The 18,382-nt window shown below is 40.1% G+C and overlaps 2 protein-coding genes across 5 annotated transcripts in view; one reads left to right on the forward strand and one right to left on the reverse strand.

Moving 5' to 3' along the window:
* Positions 1-223: 223 nt before the first annotated feature.
* LOC140727601 (histone H4) lies at positions 224-1,302 on the forward strand. The gene has a single exon (XM_073045138.1). The coding sequence runs from the start codon at positions 286-288 to the stop codon at positions 595-597; it is 312 nt and encodes a 103-aa protein (XP_072901239.1). The 5' UTR covers positions 224-285; the 3' UTR covers positions 598-1,302.
* Positions 1,303-8,231: 6,929 nt separating this feature from the next.
* tbc1d23 (TBC1 domain family, member 23) overlaps positions 8,232-18,382 on the reverse strand; it is an 89,054-nt gene continuing 78,903 nt past the window's right edge. For all 4 annotated transcript variants that reach the window (XM_073045141.1, XM_073045140.1, XM_073045142.1 and 1 more), the window contains 4 exons: positions 13,222-13,310; positions 12,311-12,446; positions 11,180-11,374; positions 8,232-9,326 (listed from right to left, as the gene is read on the reverse strand). In XM_073045141.1, coding sequence (XP_072901242.1) covers positions 9,245-9,326; positions 11,180-11,374; positions 12,311-12,446; positions 13,222-13,310 — 502 coding nt within the window. In that variant the 3' untranslated portion in view covers positions 8,232-9,244. The remainder of the gene's footprint in view (positions 9,327-11,179; positions 11,375-12,310; positions 12,447-13,221; positions 13,311-18,382) is intronic.

Genomic DNA, 18,382 nt, shown 5'->3' on the forward strand with positions numbered 1-18,382 from the left:
TAATCTTTTTGTGATCTCACTCCTAGTGTGACTTTATTTATGATTAAGGGCTCTGGTCCTTTAACCAGCGGCAAGGAAAGCAATGAGAATCAAATCACACATCAATCAGTTGAAAACCCACCCTCCACCGGAGCACGTGACCAGAAAGGAAGCTGACGTAATGGGTGGTTACACGCAGGTCCGCTTAAATTCGCGACCTGCTGCACACAAAAGGTTTAGTTCGCACAGTCGGTGTTGGTGGGAGAGCGTGAGGTTGTTCCCATCGCAAAAAGCAATTCTGACGAGATGTCTGGACGCGGGAAAGGAGGCAAAGGCCTTGGAAAAGGAGGAGCAAAGCGCCACCGTAAAGTCTTGCGGGATAATATCCAGGGAATTACCAAGCCAGCTATTCGCCGACTGGCTCGCCGTGGAGGAGTAAAGAGAATCTCCGGTCTGATCTACGAGGAGACCCGAGGCGTCCTCAAAGTGTTCCTGGAGAATGTGATCCGCGACGCCGTCACCTACACCGAGCACGCCAAGCGGAAAACAGTCACTGCCATGGATGTGGTGTACGCGCTGAAGCGGCAGGGCCGCACTCTCTACGGCTTCGGCGGTTAGAGGGCACTCCCAATCGAGGCGGACTTTGCTATCTTAGTTTCATTTATCCAAGTAGAGTTCGGCTTCCTTTGCGCTGCGAGTCCGTCTTCGAGTGTTCCTGTCTTTGTATGGTGCAGCGGGCCAATAGGATTCAGTCGCTCAGCCATCCCTCATTTGCATACCGGCTTTCATAAAACCTCCTGCGTCGCGGTCGCCTCTTTGTGTCTGCGCTCGGCGGAGCCGCCGTGCTGCGGGAAACACCCTGCATCGGGCCGAAGCTAATTGCCGCTTCCTGGAACAGACAATAAACTGCTGGGTGAGCTCGGCGGGCCAGGCATCGTTTTGGGTCGAGACCCAGTTTCAGGACTTGACTGGCTGAGATCTCGCCGCGGTTTGGACTTTCCATCATGGAGCAGGTTACCTTGCTTTCATCGAAACCTGTTTCCGGAGAGGCGGCAGGACCTTTCCTGGCTCGATCTAGGTTCCTGCATCACCCACCGCAGACTGGTCTGAAGTGACTGCCTTCGCTATCATTTATGTTGAATTCATGCTACTTCGTTTCCTGAGAGTGAGGGAAAGCATTTTTTTGTGTGATGGTCGCGGGTATTTTCTGATCTGTAGCTTATGAAAGTAAACCAGGGCTAGCTTTTAACGATCATTTATCTTGTCTGTGGGTTTTGGGGGCTTTATTTTTTATTGTCGCATTAAAGCTTGTGTTTTCGTGTTTCTTGGTCTTGAAGTGTGTTGCTTTCATAGTTATTACCAAGCTATATCACATAATTTCTTTGGGGAGACCTCCATTGATGGAACGTAATTGAACCCGAAACTAAATGTTTTTAATTTTATCAATGTTGGAAGCACTCAACTAAGTATCTGAGGATTTCTACAAGTGGATCAGTTGAGTTTTTCCAAATTAGCTGATTATTAAGGGGGAGGTGATGATTGAGATTGGCTCATAAACGCTTTTCTAATGGGTGTTGGGTTTTCACTAAAACCTCAGTGACACTTGCCTACTGAAGTTTCCAGGGCTAATACCTCAACCTCTTTTTGTTTGTGGAAGTCCATGCTTAAAGTGAATTCTAAGGATTAGTGCAGGGATATTAAGAATGGTTTTAGTGATGCTCTCGCCTACTTCTGTTGGTTATGGGCTGAGGAACTTGATGTACAATTAATGAAACAGTTCGGCACAGTACAGTCCAATGGTGTGCCGACCTTTAATCTACTTAAGATCAATCTAACTCTTGTTCTCCCCCCCCCACATAGTTTTCAGTTTTCCCTGTGCCTAACTGTCCCTCCCACGGGTCAAGAGTGTTATGGAATATTCTGCACTTGGATGAGTGCCATTCCAACAATTCTCAATCCCAGACATAGGATTGTCACACCAACAACTATCCAAACTTCCTTTTCACCTCCACTAGTGTTTACCATCTACAAAATGCACTTCCATAAACTCATGAACCTACTCATACTAAAGTGCTGGTGTATTATAAATTCTAGTCGTGCAGTGTCTGCAAAATGTATTACTCCTTCTTGCATCATTATTAGGATGAAATCCTGCACCTCCCTGTGAAGACAGCTGACCACCACCTTCTCAAGGGCACTCCTAGAGAAGCCCAAATGTTGACATGCTGCATTCTCACTTGGCTTGGGTGTTCTTTAATCTTGCTCTGCTCAGCTGCTTGGATGTCCATCTCATCGTGGCAGGAGTTTGTTGTGTTTGTAATGGGGTCAAAAACCAGGGAGTATAGATTAAAGTAATGGTAGGAGAGATGAGGGAACAAAAATCACCTGGAAAATTGAGCCATTACCTTGAACCTTTGAAACACACAAAATGCCGGAGGAACTTGGGGCAGGCAGCTATTATGGGAGAACAGTTGACATTTTGCCCTGATGATTTCCAGCATCTACAGATTTACTCTTGTGATTTGAACCTTTGCACTTTGTCTGCTGAGGGCACACTTGCGTAGTGCTGTTGGGTGGGGAATTACTGGATTTGGCCCCAACAGTGAAAGATTACCAATCTATTTCTGGTTGCAATGGTATGCAACTTGAAGAACCTGCATGTTGTGTTCCAGTGGAAGTGAGGGTTTGTGTGTGGGTAAGTAACCAGAGCAATTTTCAGATGGGATATACATTGCAGCCAGTAGGTACTGGTAGAAATTAATGTATTGGTTGATAGGATGAGTCATGAACTGGCTCTGACTTTTGGGGACTATATAGTTCATGTTCTGTGCATTGTCTACCATTTATTTGTATGATTTTGTTCTGTTCTTGCACACTAGATGTATCATTTTGATGTGGGTTTGTTCATGCATTCTATTTTTTGTGGCTGCCTGCAAGATGAATCTCATGGTTGTATATGGTGTAGTACTTTGATAATCTTTAACTTTGCTCCTGGTGTCCAATGAGCTGTTCAGAAATGCAGGACAGAAACCGGCTCTTCAGCCCAACTGGTCCATACCGACCAGGGTGCCTGCCCAAGCTGGTCCCAGTTGCCAGCATTTGGACCACACCCTTCTAAACCTGTCCAACCAGCTTTTCAAAGTCCATGGTATTTTATTGGTACATTGGTTTGTCACATAGTGAAGTATATCTTGCATCCTGTTCATGCAGGTAAAATCATTACACAGTGCATTGAGCTAGAATAAGGGAAAACAATAACAAGTTGTTATTGAACCTGCCTTAACCACTTCCTGTGGCAGCTGATCCTACATGGGTATCACCTGTGTAAAGTAAAGTTGTCCCTCAAGGTCCTTTTTAAAGGTCCTTTCTTACCTCAAACCTATGTGTAAGATAGTCTATTCACATTATTGATGTCTCATGTTTTTTTTATACACCTCTATAAGATCACCTCTCAATCTCGGTTCTATGGAATAAAGTACTAGCTTGACCAACCTCTCCCTATAACCTAACCCTTCCAGCCCTGGCAACATCCTTGCAAATCTTTGCACTCTTCCCAATTTAATAAAATCTTGCTTTTATTAGGGTGACAATCATTGAACACATTACTCCAAATGTGGCCTCATTAGCAGCCAGTGCAATCACACCATGACCTCCCAGCTTTCACACCCGATGCTTCAACTATGAAGCCAGTGCCAAAAGCCATTTTCCCCAACATGACTACCTAGATTTCATTGTTTTTAGTGAACCATGCACTTGTATCTCCTCTGTTCTACAACATTGCCCAGGGCCCTTTGTTCACTATGAAAGTCCTACTTAAATTTGACTTTCAACATGCACTTGTACATGTAAAAATCTGTGCCATTCTTCAGCCCACTTACTCAGCTGATCAAATCCTAAAATCTTTTGATAACCTTCATTGTCTACTAAATATCTGCAAATTTGCTAATCATGCCTTGTACATTCTTATCCAAATTGTTGATATTGAAGATAAACAACACTGATCCAAGGCATACCACTAGTCACAGGCCTCCAGGCTGAGGAAGAGCTCACCATCAAGCCAATTGTGGATCTATTCAGCCAGTTCTTCCCTGGATTCCCTGAAGCTTCTGGAGCAGTGTTCTGCTGGTGAAGTCATGCAAGCACAAAGAGTAATTTATTACACTTCTAGTTTGTCTTGACTGAAAGGCCTTGGGTTGCAAGTTCACCAAATAAAACTGGGGCCCTTTATCTTTTCCCATAGCTATGGTATTTGTGACTTATTTGGTGGGGTTTCTTATCAATGGTGAACTCCCAGAGTGGATTATGTTTAGGCTTGAGCTAATAGGCATTAATTACTATTTATGCAACAGAGACGATTTCTGACCAAATAGAAAGATTTCACTTGAGTAATGCCACACTTTATAGTAAAACTTAGTTGATTAGTATTGCAGCTATTACCTTAAATGTTCACCTCATCAATCAACAGGAGAAAGTGATTACAGTAGGTTATCAATTACAATGCACCACAATATCAGACACATCTTGTACTGCCTGTTTTGCCGTGTTGAGGCTGCTCTTGGTGGAGGAGCAACACTGGATTCTGTCAAGGTAGCCTTCACCTTGTGGTATGAATATTAATTTCTCCTTTTATTTTCCCTCCCCTCTTCCCCAGTCTGAACAGCACCAGAGTCTCTAATTCAGCCCTGATCACAGGTGCTTTCTGTATGGAATTTGCACATTCATCCTGTGATCACATGAGTTTCCTCCCACATCCAAGGATGTGTTGATTGGTAGTTCAATTGCCATTACAAATTGTCCCTAGTGTGCAAGTGAGAGTTTGAAAAGATGGAATTTGTGCAGGATCAGTATAGAATTCTGAATATGCACATTGTCTTCAATCTCAGACCCACACTAGTATTCTGATCAATGTAAACAGGATTACAATGTAAACACTGTTCATCATAGGAAAAATCCAAAGGCTTTAGATGCAGCAAGTTGGGCAGCATCTGTGAAGTGAGAAATAAACGATGTTTCTGCTTGATGACCTTTCACCAACAAGTTGAATTGTGGATGGATGAGAATACGAACCTTTATGAAACAACACTCCTTGCTTGCATCTCTGCATAAATCAGATCAAATTACAGCCTAAGAATGTTCTCTGGTTCTTTAAATGGTCAAAGATGTTGGCAAAGTGGTATAGCTACCAGAGCTGCACAGCACCAGAATCTCTAATTCAACCCTGATCACAGGTGCTCTCTGTATGGAATTTGCACATTCATCCTGTGATCACGTGAGTTTCCTCTGTTACATACCCTGTAACTGGGTGTCTTACCAGCAAAGATAGAAGTATCCGTTGGAGTCTGGTGGTACTATTTTCAACAGTGTTTATTAGTAAAAATATACAAATCAATATCAATACAAATATACAGCTAATACACATTAGCAATACTAAGCCTAAAAGTGTGGGTATAGTAATAAACAAGCTCTATCGTTGTCTAGGGGATAATGAATTATTATGGGAATATAAAGTTCAGTTCAGTTCATACAGGCTGAGGTAGTTGTTGGTCGATGTGTTGTAATTGTTGGAGAGAGAGAGAGAGAGGACGATCAAACAGTGACAGCTATTGTCTTGCAAACCTTCCTTTACGATCTTGATGTGTTGTGGCCATTCAAGTATGACCCCTCTGTCCTTTAGCTAGACCGTTCTTCTGTGGTGGACTCATCACCCAGGCAAGGGTGGACACACACAAGCCCCCACCGGCCTTGCTATAACCACTGTGAGTGAAATTGACCGATCCTTCGTTCGGTCTCCGATGCCCCACACTTTCTTGTGGGTTCCAATCCCTAAACAGTGCTCACTAGTGTGTCTGAGGGGTGTCTCCCCGGACCTCACTTTTATCCCTACTCACGGGGTCTCAGGTTTGAATGACTTAACCCATCAAACCAGCCCACTCTGGTTGTCCACTGAGGAATTCTAATGAGCAGGATGGTACCACGTAAGCAGCCCTCTCCGCAGCCATAAGTCTTTCGGGAGTCATAACATGGGGGCTAAACATAACTCTCTCTCAGGCTGTTATCTCGCCCTTGTCTGAAGCAAATGTTCCAGTCCCAATATGTTTTCGTTCCATCTCTTTCTCTCTCATTAACAGCCTGGCAACAGTAACAGTTTGTGATTCTCCCAGGGGAGGGGACATGGGCAACTCTGCACCCTTCTGCCCATCAGAGTTGTTCATCCTTCGTAACACCTCCCACATCCAAGGATGTGTTGATTGGTAGTTCAATTGCCATTACAAGTTGTCCCTCGTGTGCAAGTGAGAGATTGCAAAGATGGAATTTGTGCAGGATCAGTAGAGAATTCTGAATATGCACATTGTCTTCAATCTCAGACCCACACTAGTATCACTGCTCACAACAAACATCTCAACAACCCTGCAACAGTCTATCAGATGCCATACTAAGATGAGGCTGTATTATGACAAAACGGATTTCTCTGAATAATGTGCTGTGGGAGTTAACTTTCGCAAACTTTTAATGATCAGGGAAAGTCACTGAAGGCTGAAGTTTCATGGCTTTCAACATAAAAAGGTTTAGTGTGGACATTTACAACTTTTGTCCTTGATTTTTTTTAAAAAAGGATTTCTTCTAAACATCAATACCTTGCTGTGGTATAGCTTCTGTCAAATGCACCTTGATGTTTTTCCCAAAGTGTCAGACTTGAGAGAATTAGTATCTGCAAAATATTAAGTGGTAAGCATAGCTGAATATCATCCCAACTTTCCTAATTTTTTACAAATGATTTGGAGTAGGAATGCTGGATAGAACTCTTTAGCTGGTCCAATGAGGCAGCTATCATAGAGCATAATTCACATTAGGTTCTGCATTAGAATTTTTTATATTAATGTCTTGGAAAACTCTTAGTTACCAAGTTTCCATGGGGTAAAATATTTAAGTGGAAGTACCTATTCTTGATCAACTTCTCTATTACTTCCTTCAGAAACCTTTGATTCAATTTTTGAGATCTACGGGGTTGTGATTATAATTTCTTTGTGAAAATATTGGAATGAGAAGATGGAAGGTCATAAACACAAGATTGGGCAGATGCTGGAAATGCAGAGCAACATCCAAGATACTGGAGGAACTCAGCATGTCAGGCAGTATCTATTGTGATATGTGTAAGAATGTGAGTGGATAGAGTTCTGAGCATGCGCAGAAATGATAGAAAGATCTGGAAGCATAGCGCTGTAAGATGTGTGGCGGTTGCTGTTAAATAAGAGTTCTTCCAGAATATGGTTCTTTATTAGAAACCCATGGTAGGTATTAATATAAAGAACACATCTATGGAAATGAATGGATAGTTGTTGCAGGCCAACATCCTCCTTCGGGACTGGAAAAGGGAAAGATGCCAAAATAAAAAGCTAGGGGAAGGAGGACTAGATGAACGGGTGAAGCCAAGTAGGTGGAAAATGCAAAGGGCTGGAGAAAAAAGGAATTTTAAAGAGGAGAGTGGACCATAGGAAGAAGGAGGGACACCAGGAGGTGGTGATGGGCAGGTGAGAAGAGTTAATAGATCAGACTGGGGAATAGAAGAGAAGAGGGGAGGGAAAATAAATGGAGAAATTAATATTCATACCACAAGGTGAAGGCTACCTTGACAGAATCCAGTGTTGCTCCTCCACCAAGAGCAGCCTCAACACGGCAAAACAGGCAGCCATGGACCAACACACCAAAATGGAATTTTTTTTTTGAGGAACTAAAATGGTTGGCCTCCGGGAAATTTGACTTTTAGTGGATGGGGCAGAGGTGCTCAATAAAGCAGTTGCCCAATTTACACTGGGCCTCACCAATGTAGAGGAGTTCATAATGGGAGCACTAGATACAATAGATGACCTCAAGAGATATTCAGGTGAAGTGTTGCCTCACCTGGAAGGACTATGGCGGTAAGGGAGGAAGTGAATGGACTTAGGAATCATGGAGGGAATGATCCCTGGGGAAAGCAGTGATGGTAGGATCCACTGAAGATGGCAGAAATTGTGGAGAATGATGTGCTGGATGTGGAGGCTCATGGAGTGGTAGGTGAGGAAAAGATGAACTCTATCCCTGTTAAGGCGGCAGGAAGATGGTTAGAGTGTGGATGGCACCTGCATCTCCTCCAGGAAATGGAGGAGGTGTGGATGGCACCTGCATCTCCTCCAGGAAATGGAGGAGATGTGGCTGGGAGCAGCATCAATGCTGGAGGAACGGAAGTTCCGTTCTTTGAAGAAGGAGGACAGCAATTGGAAGAAGATAAAGTTGCTTTTATTAAAAATACAGACTCTGGATAACAAAAGGATTTTTATAATGGTGGCATGCAAAAAGGCTGGAACATGTGCTTTCAATGCTAAACAAGTTAAAGTGGAATATAGCCATATTATTCAATTCTGAAAGATTAATGTCACAAACCTCAAAAAAAACTGTAGATCTCCTGTTTAACTTATCCAAAACACATTTATTGTAAATACTGCAGTAAGTCAGTGTTTAACACTCTGAATGGCAATTCTTTGTAAACAAGAAATTCCTGACATTAGCCTTTTTTTACATGTACAGTAAATGCCAAGTTATATTACACTAAATAGTTTAGAGTGACAAAGACAAACATATGCTAAAATTACGATATTTCCCCCAGCTTATTTACAGCTCTTTTATAAACAGAGGTGGCATCCAGTATCAGTTTTTCACATCAGTTTAACTGAAAATTACACTACTGAAGTCGGCACATGGTAGAGGATGCATCAAGAATTTCAGAAACAGAACTTATGAAAGCATGAAATGGAGTATGGCTTGTAGCAGCATATTCATGCTGAAAGCCTAGTGGAAATAATTGTAATCCCTTTGCACTGTATTAAAAGATCCTTTACAACTTAAGGTGCATAAACAAAGACATCCAAGGAAAAATCTGTTATCTTTATACAGTGATTATTAAATTGCAGGGACAACATTAAGTATTAAGGACATTTCAAAATCAAATAGTTTGGAAAAACATCAACAATTATAAGTTAAGAATTCAAACAATCTGAACACTTTGCCTTCAATTAAAGTCTAGATTTTAGGAGCTTAGTTCTCAAAACCATTCACATCGTCATGTGTGGGCTGCATAAAAGTTCACATGAACACCCATATATATCTGGATCAATATTATGATGTTCCACGCCAGAAAGAGGATTACCATTAAGTTAATCAGCCAAAAGGAAATGTTAAACTCATTTTGTTTCAGTCTCTAACTTTGGAAGGCAGCATCTTGTCTCGTTAATCAGCTTTCGAGTGCATCAAGGACTTTCATGATCTGCTGTTTGATGGCTTTGGTGGCGTCTCCTGCATTTGGTATTAAATACCTGTGGGGAACAAAAGTGAAATATTTTTGCATTTGACAAACAACTTGTCTATCACAATTTGGTGACAGCATCATCAGTGGTAGCTTGAAAGTCTGGTTAATGACCAAATTTGTTTTTCTACTACCTACACTAAATGCGGATGCATACGTATTAAAACCAGCACACAATCGTTCACTACATTTGGCACGATGAGATGACACACCCAAAAAGGTGTAATATGGCCATTTTTAACAGACATTCGTCCATAAAACATTTACAATACTTGTACACCAAATTATATATTAGCCAAGCTCAAAGATGTTATTGTTTAAACCATGCTCACAGAGGGGTAGAACTTGGGTGCTTGTAAGTGTTCAGTAGCTCAAGACTATAAAGGTTTTGAAGAAGCTTCTTTCCACCACATTAAAGTTGTGGAGGGATAGGAGAGTAAGAGTAAGAACCTCTTACTAATTTTATTGAAAAAATTGCACAATATTTCTAATTATTGTAATCTGAGAGAACTTGAAAGATGAGCGGAAAGTCACATTCACTTCTGGAAGCCAATTATGAAACAATTCAATATTCGCAGATATATCTTAAAAATCCATATACAAAGTATCAGTTACAAGCTCATAGGTAATTCGATATCCAGATGGGGTTGGCTGCAATACTGACTATAATGAATACAATCATGAAGCAAGTGTTATAAATACTCGAGGTTTATCCTGCATATTTTAATAATACAGATGAAATTGAGACAAAGCAGAGTGTGCACGGGCTTTTTAAAAAATGTTACATGGACAGCAGGAGAATATCTACATTTATAACAAGTTTGATATGTTTTCTAAAACAAATCCACAAGTCTAAATTATTCTTGCTCTAGGCAGGGTTGCAGCTGGTCACCAATTTCTATTGGACAATATTGTTAAAAAAGTTAACTATTGTTAACAGGGCATGGAACCACCAGCCTCACCTAGCACCATCAGACTCATGGCCTTATCCTCTCCATATTTTGGAGGGACAGCGGAATTCAACGAATGATCAAATCTAGTCTGCCATCTGCATCCCACTTTCTCTTAAGCCCAACCCCATTTGGCTAGAGTTAGCTACCTGGTTTTGTTTGGCTACCTTCTTCCACCACTCTTTTGCTGAGCTCCAGTGACGTTAGCAGCAGCTTCTTCACTGGTGCCCTCTGGAATCTTACTCATTAACAACTCCAGGATCACTTCTGATACTATCAAAATCCCAACCACCTGGAGCACTGATGATCCCATCACTTTCTTCAGCACTGATAAGCGCGTCTACATACTATTGATATATTTTGTATTTTACAGGGAATTGTCAATTGAAAAATATTAAAATTGTACAATTTCACCAGAATGGACTGGTTAATTAACAGAATATTGAACTAATTTATATTCTTGCCAGTCTCAGAATGAAAAAGCAAAAATGAAGTTTGATTTATTGACTAAGTTAAAGGTCTTGCAGTGCTCCTGCACTTCACAAAAATGCCAATGCAAATGCATCTCTAGCTTGCTGTAAGCAGTGTCACAAGAGGTATTTATTGAGATGAAAGGATAGAATGAAGAGGCTCATGCTATAGTTTTTAAATATTGTGTAACTTAGTCTGGTTGTCTAATATCTTGATATATTTGTGGTTGCACAATTATTATTTTCTGTGAGAAAGTTTGCCATGTCCACTTCATTGATGTATTTTTCTAAGTTACATCTGCAAAATTCAAAAGGCATTACAAGTCTTCAAGGAAGGAAAACAAGTTGCAAAAAGACACACACGCTTCACCAAATTTTGGTTCACATGCAACAAGTATCCAATCCATTGCATGTTCTAACTCAAAATGAATTTATAATCTTACCTTTCTACAGCCAAAATCTCTACTGGTGAGACATTGCTGTTTCCAAATTTAAATGTGATCAACTCTGGGTGCTTTTTCTTGGATGTAATTTTTACCATAGAAGTTAAGGCCTGCCGTGATTGGATGTAAGCAAATCCTTTCCGAGATGGAATTTCTCGCAAACAGTACATGTGCGATGCTGTTACCATTAAGTGGCTAAAGGATTAAATAAAAATAAATCAGTTGCAATATTATTCATTATCAACTGCTTTAATTCCAATTAAAATATGATGGAAGGATTTAAAGGGCAAAAATGTTTACATTAGTGGTCAATTCTGCATCAGGTTACTTACTAAAATAGTTGCATAAAGTTTAGATTAGGTATTAGCAATCTCAGACTAGATGAGATCACATGCAAGATCACTGGGATGTTACTGATGCACTATATTGCAAATTTACATTAATGATATCCTTGAAAACTCCCCCCCCCCCCCCCCCCCCAAGACCAGGATCTGCAGTGTTGTATATAACATTCAGATTTGAACTAGAATAAGAGAATATTGGCTGAACAAAGGCCATTGACATTTTTTCCAGTTTCTTTTTTCTTGTTTGAAAGAATATCCACAAATACTTCATCAAGAATATTCTAAATGCTTTATTGCGAATTGTTAATTTGAGGCAGTTGTCAAAAGGGAACCAGCCTTCTACGAGGGTAGATATATTAAATCCTTCAAATAAGAGGCTGAGATAGAGTGGACAGTCAGCTTATTTCTCCTAGGGAAGCAATGGCTAATACAAGAGGGCATAAATTTATGGTGATTGGAGTAAAGAATATGGGTAATGTCAGAGGTAATTGTTGTCATTTGTTAAATTAAATACAGAGAATGATAAGTGAATGGAATGCACTGTCAGGGGTGGTGGTAGAGGCAGGTTTATTAGGGACATTTAAGAAACTTTTAGATAGACACATAGACAAAAGAAAAATAGAGGACTATTTGTGAGGGAAGGGCTAGACTGATCTTGGAGAAAGTTAAAAGATTGATATAAAGGGCCTGTACTGTATGTTGTATAAATTAGAGCAAAATTTATATGTTTAAACATCTAATATCTCTAAAAATATACAAATTAACAGATATATTGTTCATTACACACCTTGGAAACATATGTCCCGTCTCTTTCACCTCATTACATGGGAAGTGGTATTTAATGTCAGGCTTGTTCAACCATGTCTGAATATTTACTATCTCCTTCCGATCATCATCAGACATGGAAGAACTATCAATTTCATCTATTAGATAAATGAAGACAAAGATCTAAATGAAAGTATTCCATTAAAAGAACCAAAAACAAAGCACAAATAAACATTACAGTCCCTCCAAAAGTTATCTGTTGATTCATGATTTATTACAGGTCCCTTATATGCATTTTCATACATATATTTCAAGAATACATAAACATTTAACAGTAGTGGACTTTATTGTGATACCAGCAATTGAATCTTGTATCTCTCAAACAACCAATGCTTTCAGTTTGGAAGAATTATAATTGAATTTCAAAATGCATGTTTTAAGAACACCTATATATAATATCTACGAAAGCAAGCCACATTACCAATGCCAGCTTCTACGGAGTTCATCTCTGACATAGTTGAAATTTTGTCCTGAGCAAAATTCCCAATCTCAGTCCTACGGAGTTAATCTCTGACATAGTTGAAATATTGTCCTGAGCAAAATTCCCAATCTCAGTCACATCAGTAAGACTAGAATTGCTCCTGGATCCTGCATCTTGCCAATCACAGCAGATACAAAGGCCCAAAGAATTGGTACTTTTAGTTGAAACAATGTTACTTGTCAGTACTTACAAATTCTCTGTGCCTCACTGATCATTATTACAAGGGGTGATTCTTATAACAGTACAAAAGAAACACACAAGAGAGCAATAATGTTTTATAATTATTATTCTTCATCACCTGAAAATTAACTGGAAATAACTTTTTTTTAAATAAATAAGAGATCAACTTATTCACTCAGTTGAACTACCTTATTAACTGGAGATTTAACTACCTGTATCATATTCTTCTTCATCTCCAATACTGAAGACAGGCTTTACCCCACGATAGGGCTTTCCTACCCTGTCACTGCTGCTTACGTGCCTGCGAAGGGAAACAGCAGTTAGTAACTAAAATTTCCAAAAAAGAAAGCCAAATAGTATGCCACATGAAGGCTTTAAGTAAAATTACAGAATGAGTCTTTACAGTAACACAGATAGCCTATTAATTGAACAGAGAGCAAGGTAAATTAACATTCATAAATTTTATCAAGTACGTTTCACATTGGAAGATGCTTGATGGCACAAGCTCAAGATTTTTGGCTTGCTTTGTATTTTTGATAAAATCCAAATATTTTGAACAAGTGGTGAAAAGTCAACTCCAGCCCCTGCCAAAAGCAATGAAATGTCAGGCAAGCTGAATAGACAATTGCAGTGAAGATCTCTTAAAGATAAAAAGCAAGATGTAAAAGGCGCCATATTTAATTAACAGTTTAAACACTTTTTGGTGGGCAAATTGACAGTCAGAACCCTTGAAATTATAGTGGATGGCAATATATCAAAACATTTTAAAATACAAATGATTTTAAAAAAAAATGAATACAACTGTGCACACGTAAAATTATTTTTAATGGCCAGAAAGAATATTGTAGTTAAGGCTCTACATTTCATTAAGTCACCATCATCTAATTAAATAATGCTTAAAAAATCTGAATTTGTTACAGTAAGAAAACATTATAAGTCTTGTAGGAAGAGCACCCCTGATATGGTTAAAAAAAAACTGTATCGATGGAGGGAGAATGAAATCACCAATAATAACTGAGTTTTTGTGTTTAGCTGTGCATGAGTGCAACTAAACAATTGTCAGTTTCACAATTTAATTACAATAAATGTTGACAGCTCTGCCTTAATCACAACCTCAAAATCATAGGCAACGAATCAGCAGTTAATCTTGTGGAGCTGGAGGCACAGATTGGGACAGTGGTTGTGCTGGGATAAGGCAAAAATTGTGAAATAAGACAACCGCACACATTTCCAGGAAAACTATTCCTTCCACAATCGAAAACTGTGAGCAGCAACCTTTGATTAAATTTTATGCAGTGTGTGCAAATTCATCCTTGTAACAAATAACAAAATCAGGAAAGCACGTGATTAGTGAGACACAGGTGAAAGGAAATACCCATGCAAACCTACCATTAATGAAAAAGCAATTATACCTCTCCCCACAATAACAAAAGACTTTAACCTTTTAATAAGACTTTGTGCAGTCTCTAATACAAGCATTCATACTTTACAGTTCCATTTTCATGGGAAATTAAAAAAACACAACTTCTTGATCGATTATGACACCTGTCAACCCAGAGGATAACCAAACCAAGGATAAACTGAGGTTACAGTACAGAATCAAAAGTATATTGAATAAACAAGTGTAACGTCCTGGTTCACAATTTTACTACCATGCTGTAGGTATTTCATTTTAGCAGTTCTGTAAGAGCAGTCTGTTCTGCTTTCAGCCTGTTTGGGTTACTGGTGAAGATAAGGGATGCTTAGGAATATGTGTCACCCAGTTAGAATGGTAGAACTGGGAGAAGGTTCCAGAGAACGCTGGGGGAGAGGTTTTCTGAGGGCCACGAAGGTTGGTTTTGGACTTTGCTTTGGGGGGGGTGGGGGGAGATGGAGAGAGAAGATGCTGGAAAGAACTAGTCATAGGATTTGATCCAGTGGGGAAATGTGATTCGATGGAGCCCAGACGGGGAGGTCTGCCGAGGTGAATATGGCTTCAGGAAGATTTGAGCTCCAACCTGTGCACATTTATAATGGGCCCTTTCAGATTTTTTTCTTTCTTTTCTTTACTAACGCTTTGGCTAACTTATCATGCACAAATATACTTCTTTATAAATTGTGTGCAGTGTGTGATCTATTATTTTATGCTGATTGGCTATTACAGGGCAGCAAATCACACAGCATTCACAGAAACCTGGGTCTGGGTGGGCGATACACTCCAATCTCACTGATTTGGCGGACCAAAGTCATATACAACTAAGGTGTACAAAGCCGGAGAAAGGTGGGTTTATCGCCCCAGAATCCAGTGGCCACCAGTGAGGGGCTACCAGTATTTTCACATTTCCAGAGATGCCCAGACAAGGGAGGGGGGCTTCACAAGTATTAATATCAAGTGTAAAGCTAAATTTCAATCTCTTCATCATAGCTAATTACATGTAGAAGAATGTAATTCTTTGCAGAACTATAATTTAAAAACTGTATATGTGAAGATGAACACATGAACAGATTAGGCCCATTCTGCATACAATAAAATCATGGCTGATCTGACTGTAACACTTACAGTGCATTCCAGGCTAACCCCAGAAGCCTTTCAGCACCTACCTCTGTCCATGCAGGAATAGCACAAAGCAATTTCTTATTCCTTTGAATAAGAAATATTCAAAGACACTGCTTCCATTATCCTTTGAGGAAAAGTGTACCACAGAATCACAATACTCAAGATAAAAAGTTGCACTACATCTCTGCCTGAAATAGCTGACACTTTCTTAAAAAGCAGCTTCAGTTGAATCATCTAAATTCCAATGGACACTAGCCCAGCCCATACAAGCCTTCCACATAAAATATCCTGCGCAGTCCTAGCATTAGTCTAGTACACCTTTTTTAGACCATAAGACTAGAAAAGATAGGAGCAGAATTAGGCCATTTGGCCCATCGTGTCTGCTTTGCCACTTCATCACTGCTGATCAATTTTCCTTTCCTCTCAGCCCCAATCTCCCGCTTTCTCCCCATTTCCTTCATGCCCTGACCAATCAAGAATCTATCAACCCCTGCCTTAAAAATACATATGGACTTGGACTCCACAGATTCACCACTCTCTGGCTAAAGAAATCCCTTCTCATGTCTATTCTAAAAGGACGCTCCTCTATTCTGGTCTTGGATACTCCCACCATAAAAAAGCACCCTCTCCAAATCCACTCTATCAAGGCCTTTTAGCATTCAATAGGTTTCAATGAGGTAACAACCCTTCATTCTCCAGAATTCCAATGAATACAGGCCCCAGAGTCATCAAATGCTCTTCAGCACATTCTCCCTAAGATAAGGGGCCCCAAAACTGCTCACAATACTCCAAGTGACGCCTCACCATTATTATAAAGTCTCAACATTACATTCTTGCTTTTATATTCTAGTCCTCTTGAAACGAATGCTAACATTGTATTTGTCTTCCTCACCACAGACTCAACCAGTAAATTAATCTTTAGGGAATCCTGCATAAGGACTCTCAAGTGCCTTTGCACTTCAGATTTTTGTATTTTCTCTCCATTTAGAAAACAGTCAACTCTTTAATTTCTTCTACCAATGTGCATGACCATACACTTCCTGACACTGCATTCCATTTGCCACTTCTTTAACCATTCTCCTAATCTAAGTCCTCCTGTAGCCTCTTTACTTCCACAAAACTACCTGCTGCTCTACCCATCTTCAATATCATGTTCAAACTTTGCAACAAAGCCATCAATTCCATCATCTAAGATACTGACATATAATGTAAAAAGAATTGGTCCCAACACTGACCCCTGTGGAACACCACTAGTCACTGGCAGCCAACCAGACAAGGCTTCCTTTATTCCCACACTTTGCCTCCTGCCAGTCAGCCACTGCTTTATTCATTCCAGTATCTTCCTTGTAATACAATGGGCTCTTAGCTTGTTAAACAGCCTCGTGTGTGGCACCTTGCCAAAGACTATCTGAAAATCCAAACACACGCCAACAGATTCTCCTTTGTCTATGCTTCTTGTACTTCTTCAAAGAATTCCAACAGATTCATTAGGCAAGATTTTCCCTTCAGGAAACCATGCTGACTACAGCCTATTTTATCATGTGCCTCCAAGTACCCCAAAACCACATTCTTAACAATCGACTCCTCCATCTTCCAAACCACTGAGGTCAGACTAACTGGTCTATAATTTCCCTTTTTCTGCATCTTTTCCTTCTTGAAGATTGGAGTGACACACTTGCAATTTTCCACTCTTCTGGAACCATTCCAGAATTGAGCGATTCTTGAAAGATCATTACTAATGCCTCCATGATCTCTTCAGCCACCTCTTTCTGAACCCTAGGGTGTACACCATCTGGCCCAGGTGACTTATCTACCTTCAGACCTTTCAGTTTCCTAAGAACCTTCTCTCTAAAAATGGTAACTTCACACACTTCATGCCCCATGACATCTGGAACTTCTACCATACTTGCACTGTGAAGACTGATGCAAAATACTTATTTGGATCATCCGCTATTTCGTTGTCCCCCATTGCTACCTTCTTGAATTACTTCCAAAGTAGTAACAGCCTTGCTTAAATAAGGAATCCAATACACAAAACTTCAAGGTGTAATCCTGCCTGTTCCATATATAGTTGATGTATAACCTTATTAGTTGTACAATTACTTGCTATGCCTACATGTAGCGTTTTGCAAATAATGCACATGGAAGCTTTATATTTGCTCTATAATCTCCCACCATAATTTTTCTTGATAATTTAGAAAATACTATTATTTCTTGCATTATATTCTGTTTGTCAGATCTTTATACACCTATGCCTCATTTTAAGTCAAGATGGCACTAAATGGGGACTCCTTTGCTTTCACCTTCAGAAACAACTCTATGTCTATCTTTGATATCTCTTTTTTCCCTTTTCAAGATTCTTTTGAAGATTCTGACCTGGAGTTACACTCTGACTTCATTCTCTGTGGGAATGGGACCTGCTCTCAGGGCCTCATGACCGGCTGCTTTTTGATATTTCAAGGATGTGGCCTGGAAGACTAGCGTGGCTTCAGGGTGCCGGATTTTTGTGGCCCTGGAGATGGGCTGATTCTAGGCTGATACCCCTAACTGAGGCATCAAGGGAGAACACGGAACATCAGGAGAGGCAGATTAGCTGCCTGGACTGTACGTCCAGAGACCTGAACCCTGCGGCCGACTCTGTGCGCAGAGGTCAGAAAAAGCAACGCAACAGACTACTAACATCATAAATCAGTGAGGTGTTTGTTATGTTTTCCCTCTCGCTATGAAATGGGATGACATTTTTCCCCTTATTAGGGAGGGAGTGAGCCTGTGGGTTTTAACATTCAACTGCCATTCATTCTTTGGGGCACTATTCTGTTTTTATGGATGTTTGCAAA

The sequence above is a fragment of the Hemitrygon akajei genome, chromosome 5 (assembly GCF_048418815.1).
Source record: "Hemitrygon akajei chromosome 5, sHemAka1.3, whole genome shotgun sequence".
Taxonomy (NCBI): domain Eukaryota; kingdom Metazoa; phylum Chordata; class Chondrichthyes; order Myliobatiformes; family Dasyatidae; genus Hemitrygon; species Hemitrygon akajei.

Bases quoted from the DNA above. Each gene is read 5' to 3' on its own strand.
- LOC140727601 (XM_073045138.1), top strand. From the start codon at position 286: ATGTCTGGACGCGGGAAAGGAGGCAAAGGCCTTGGAAAAGGAGGAGCA.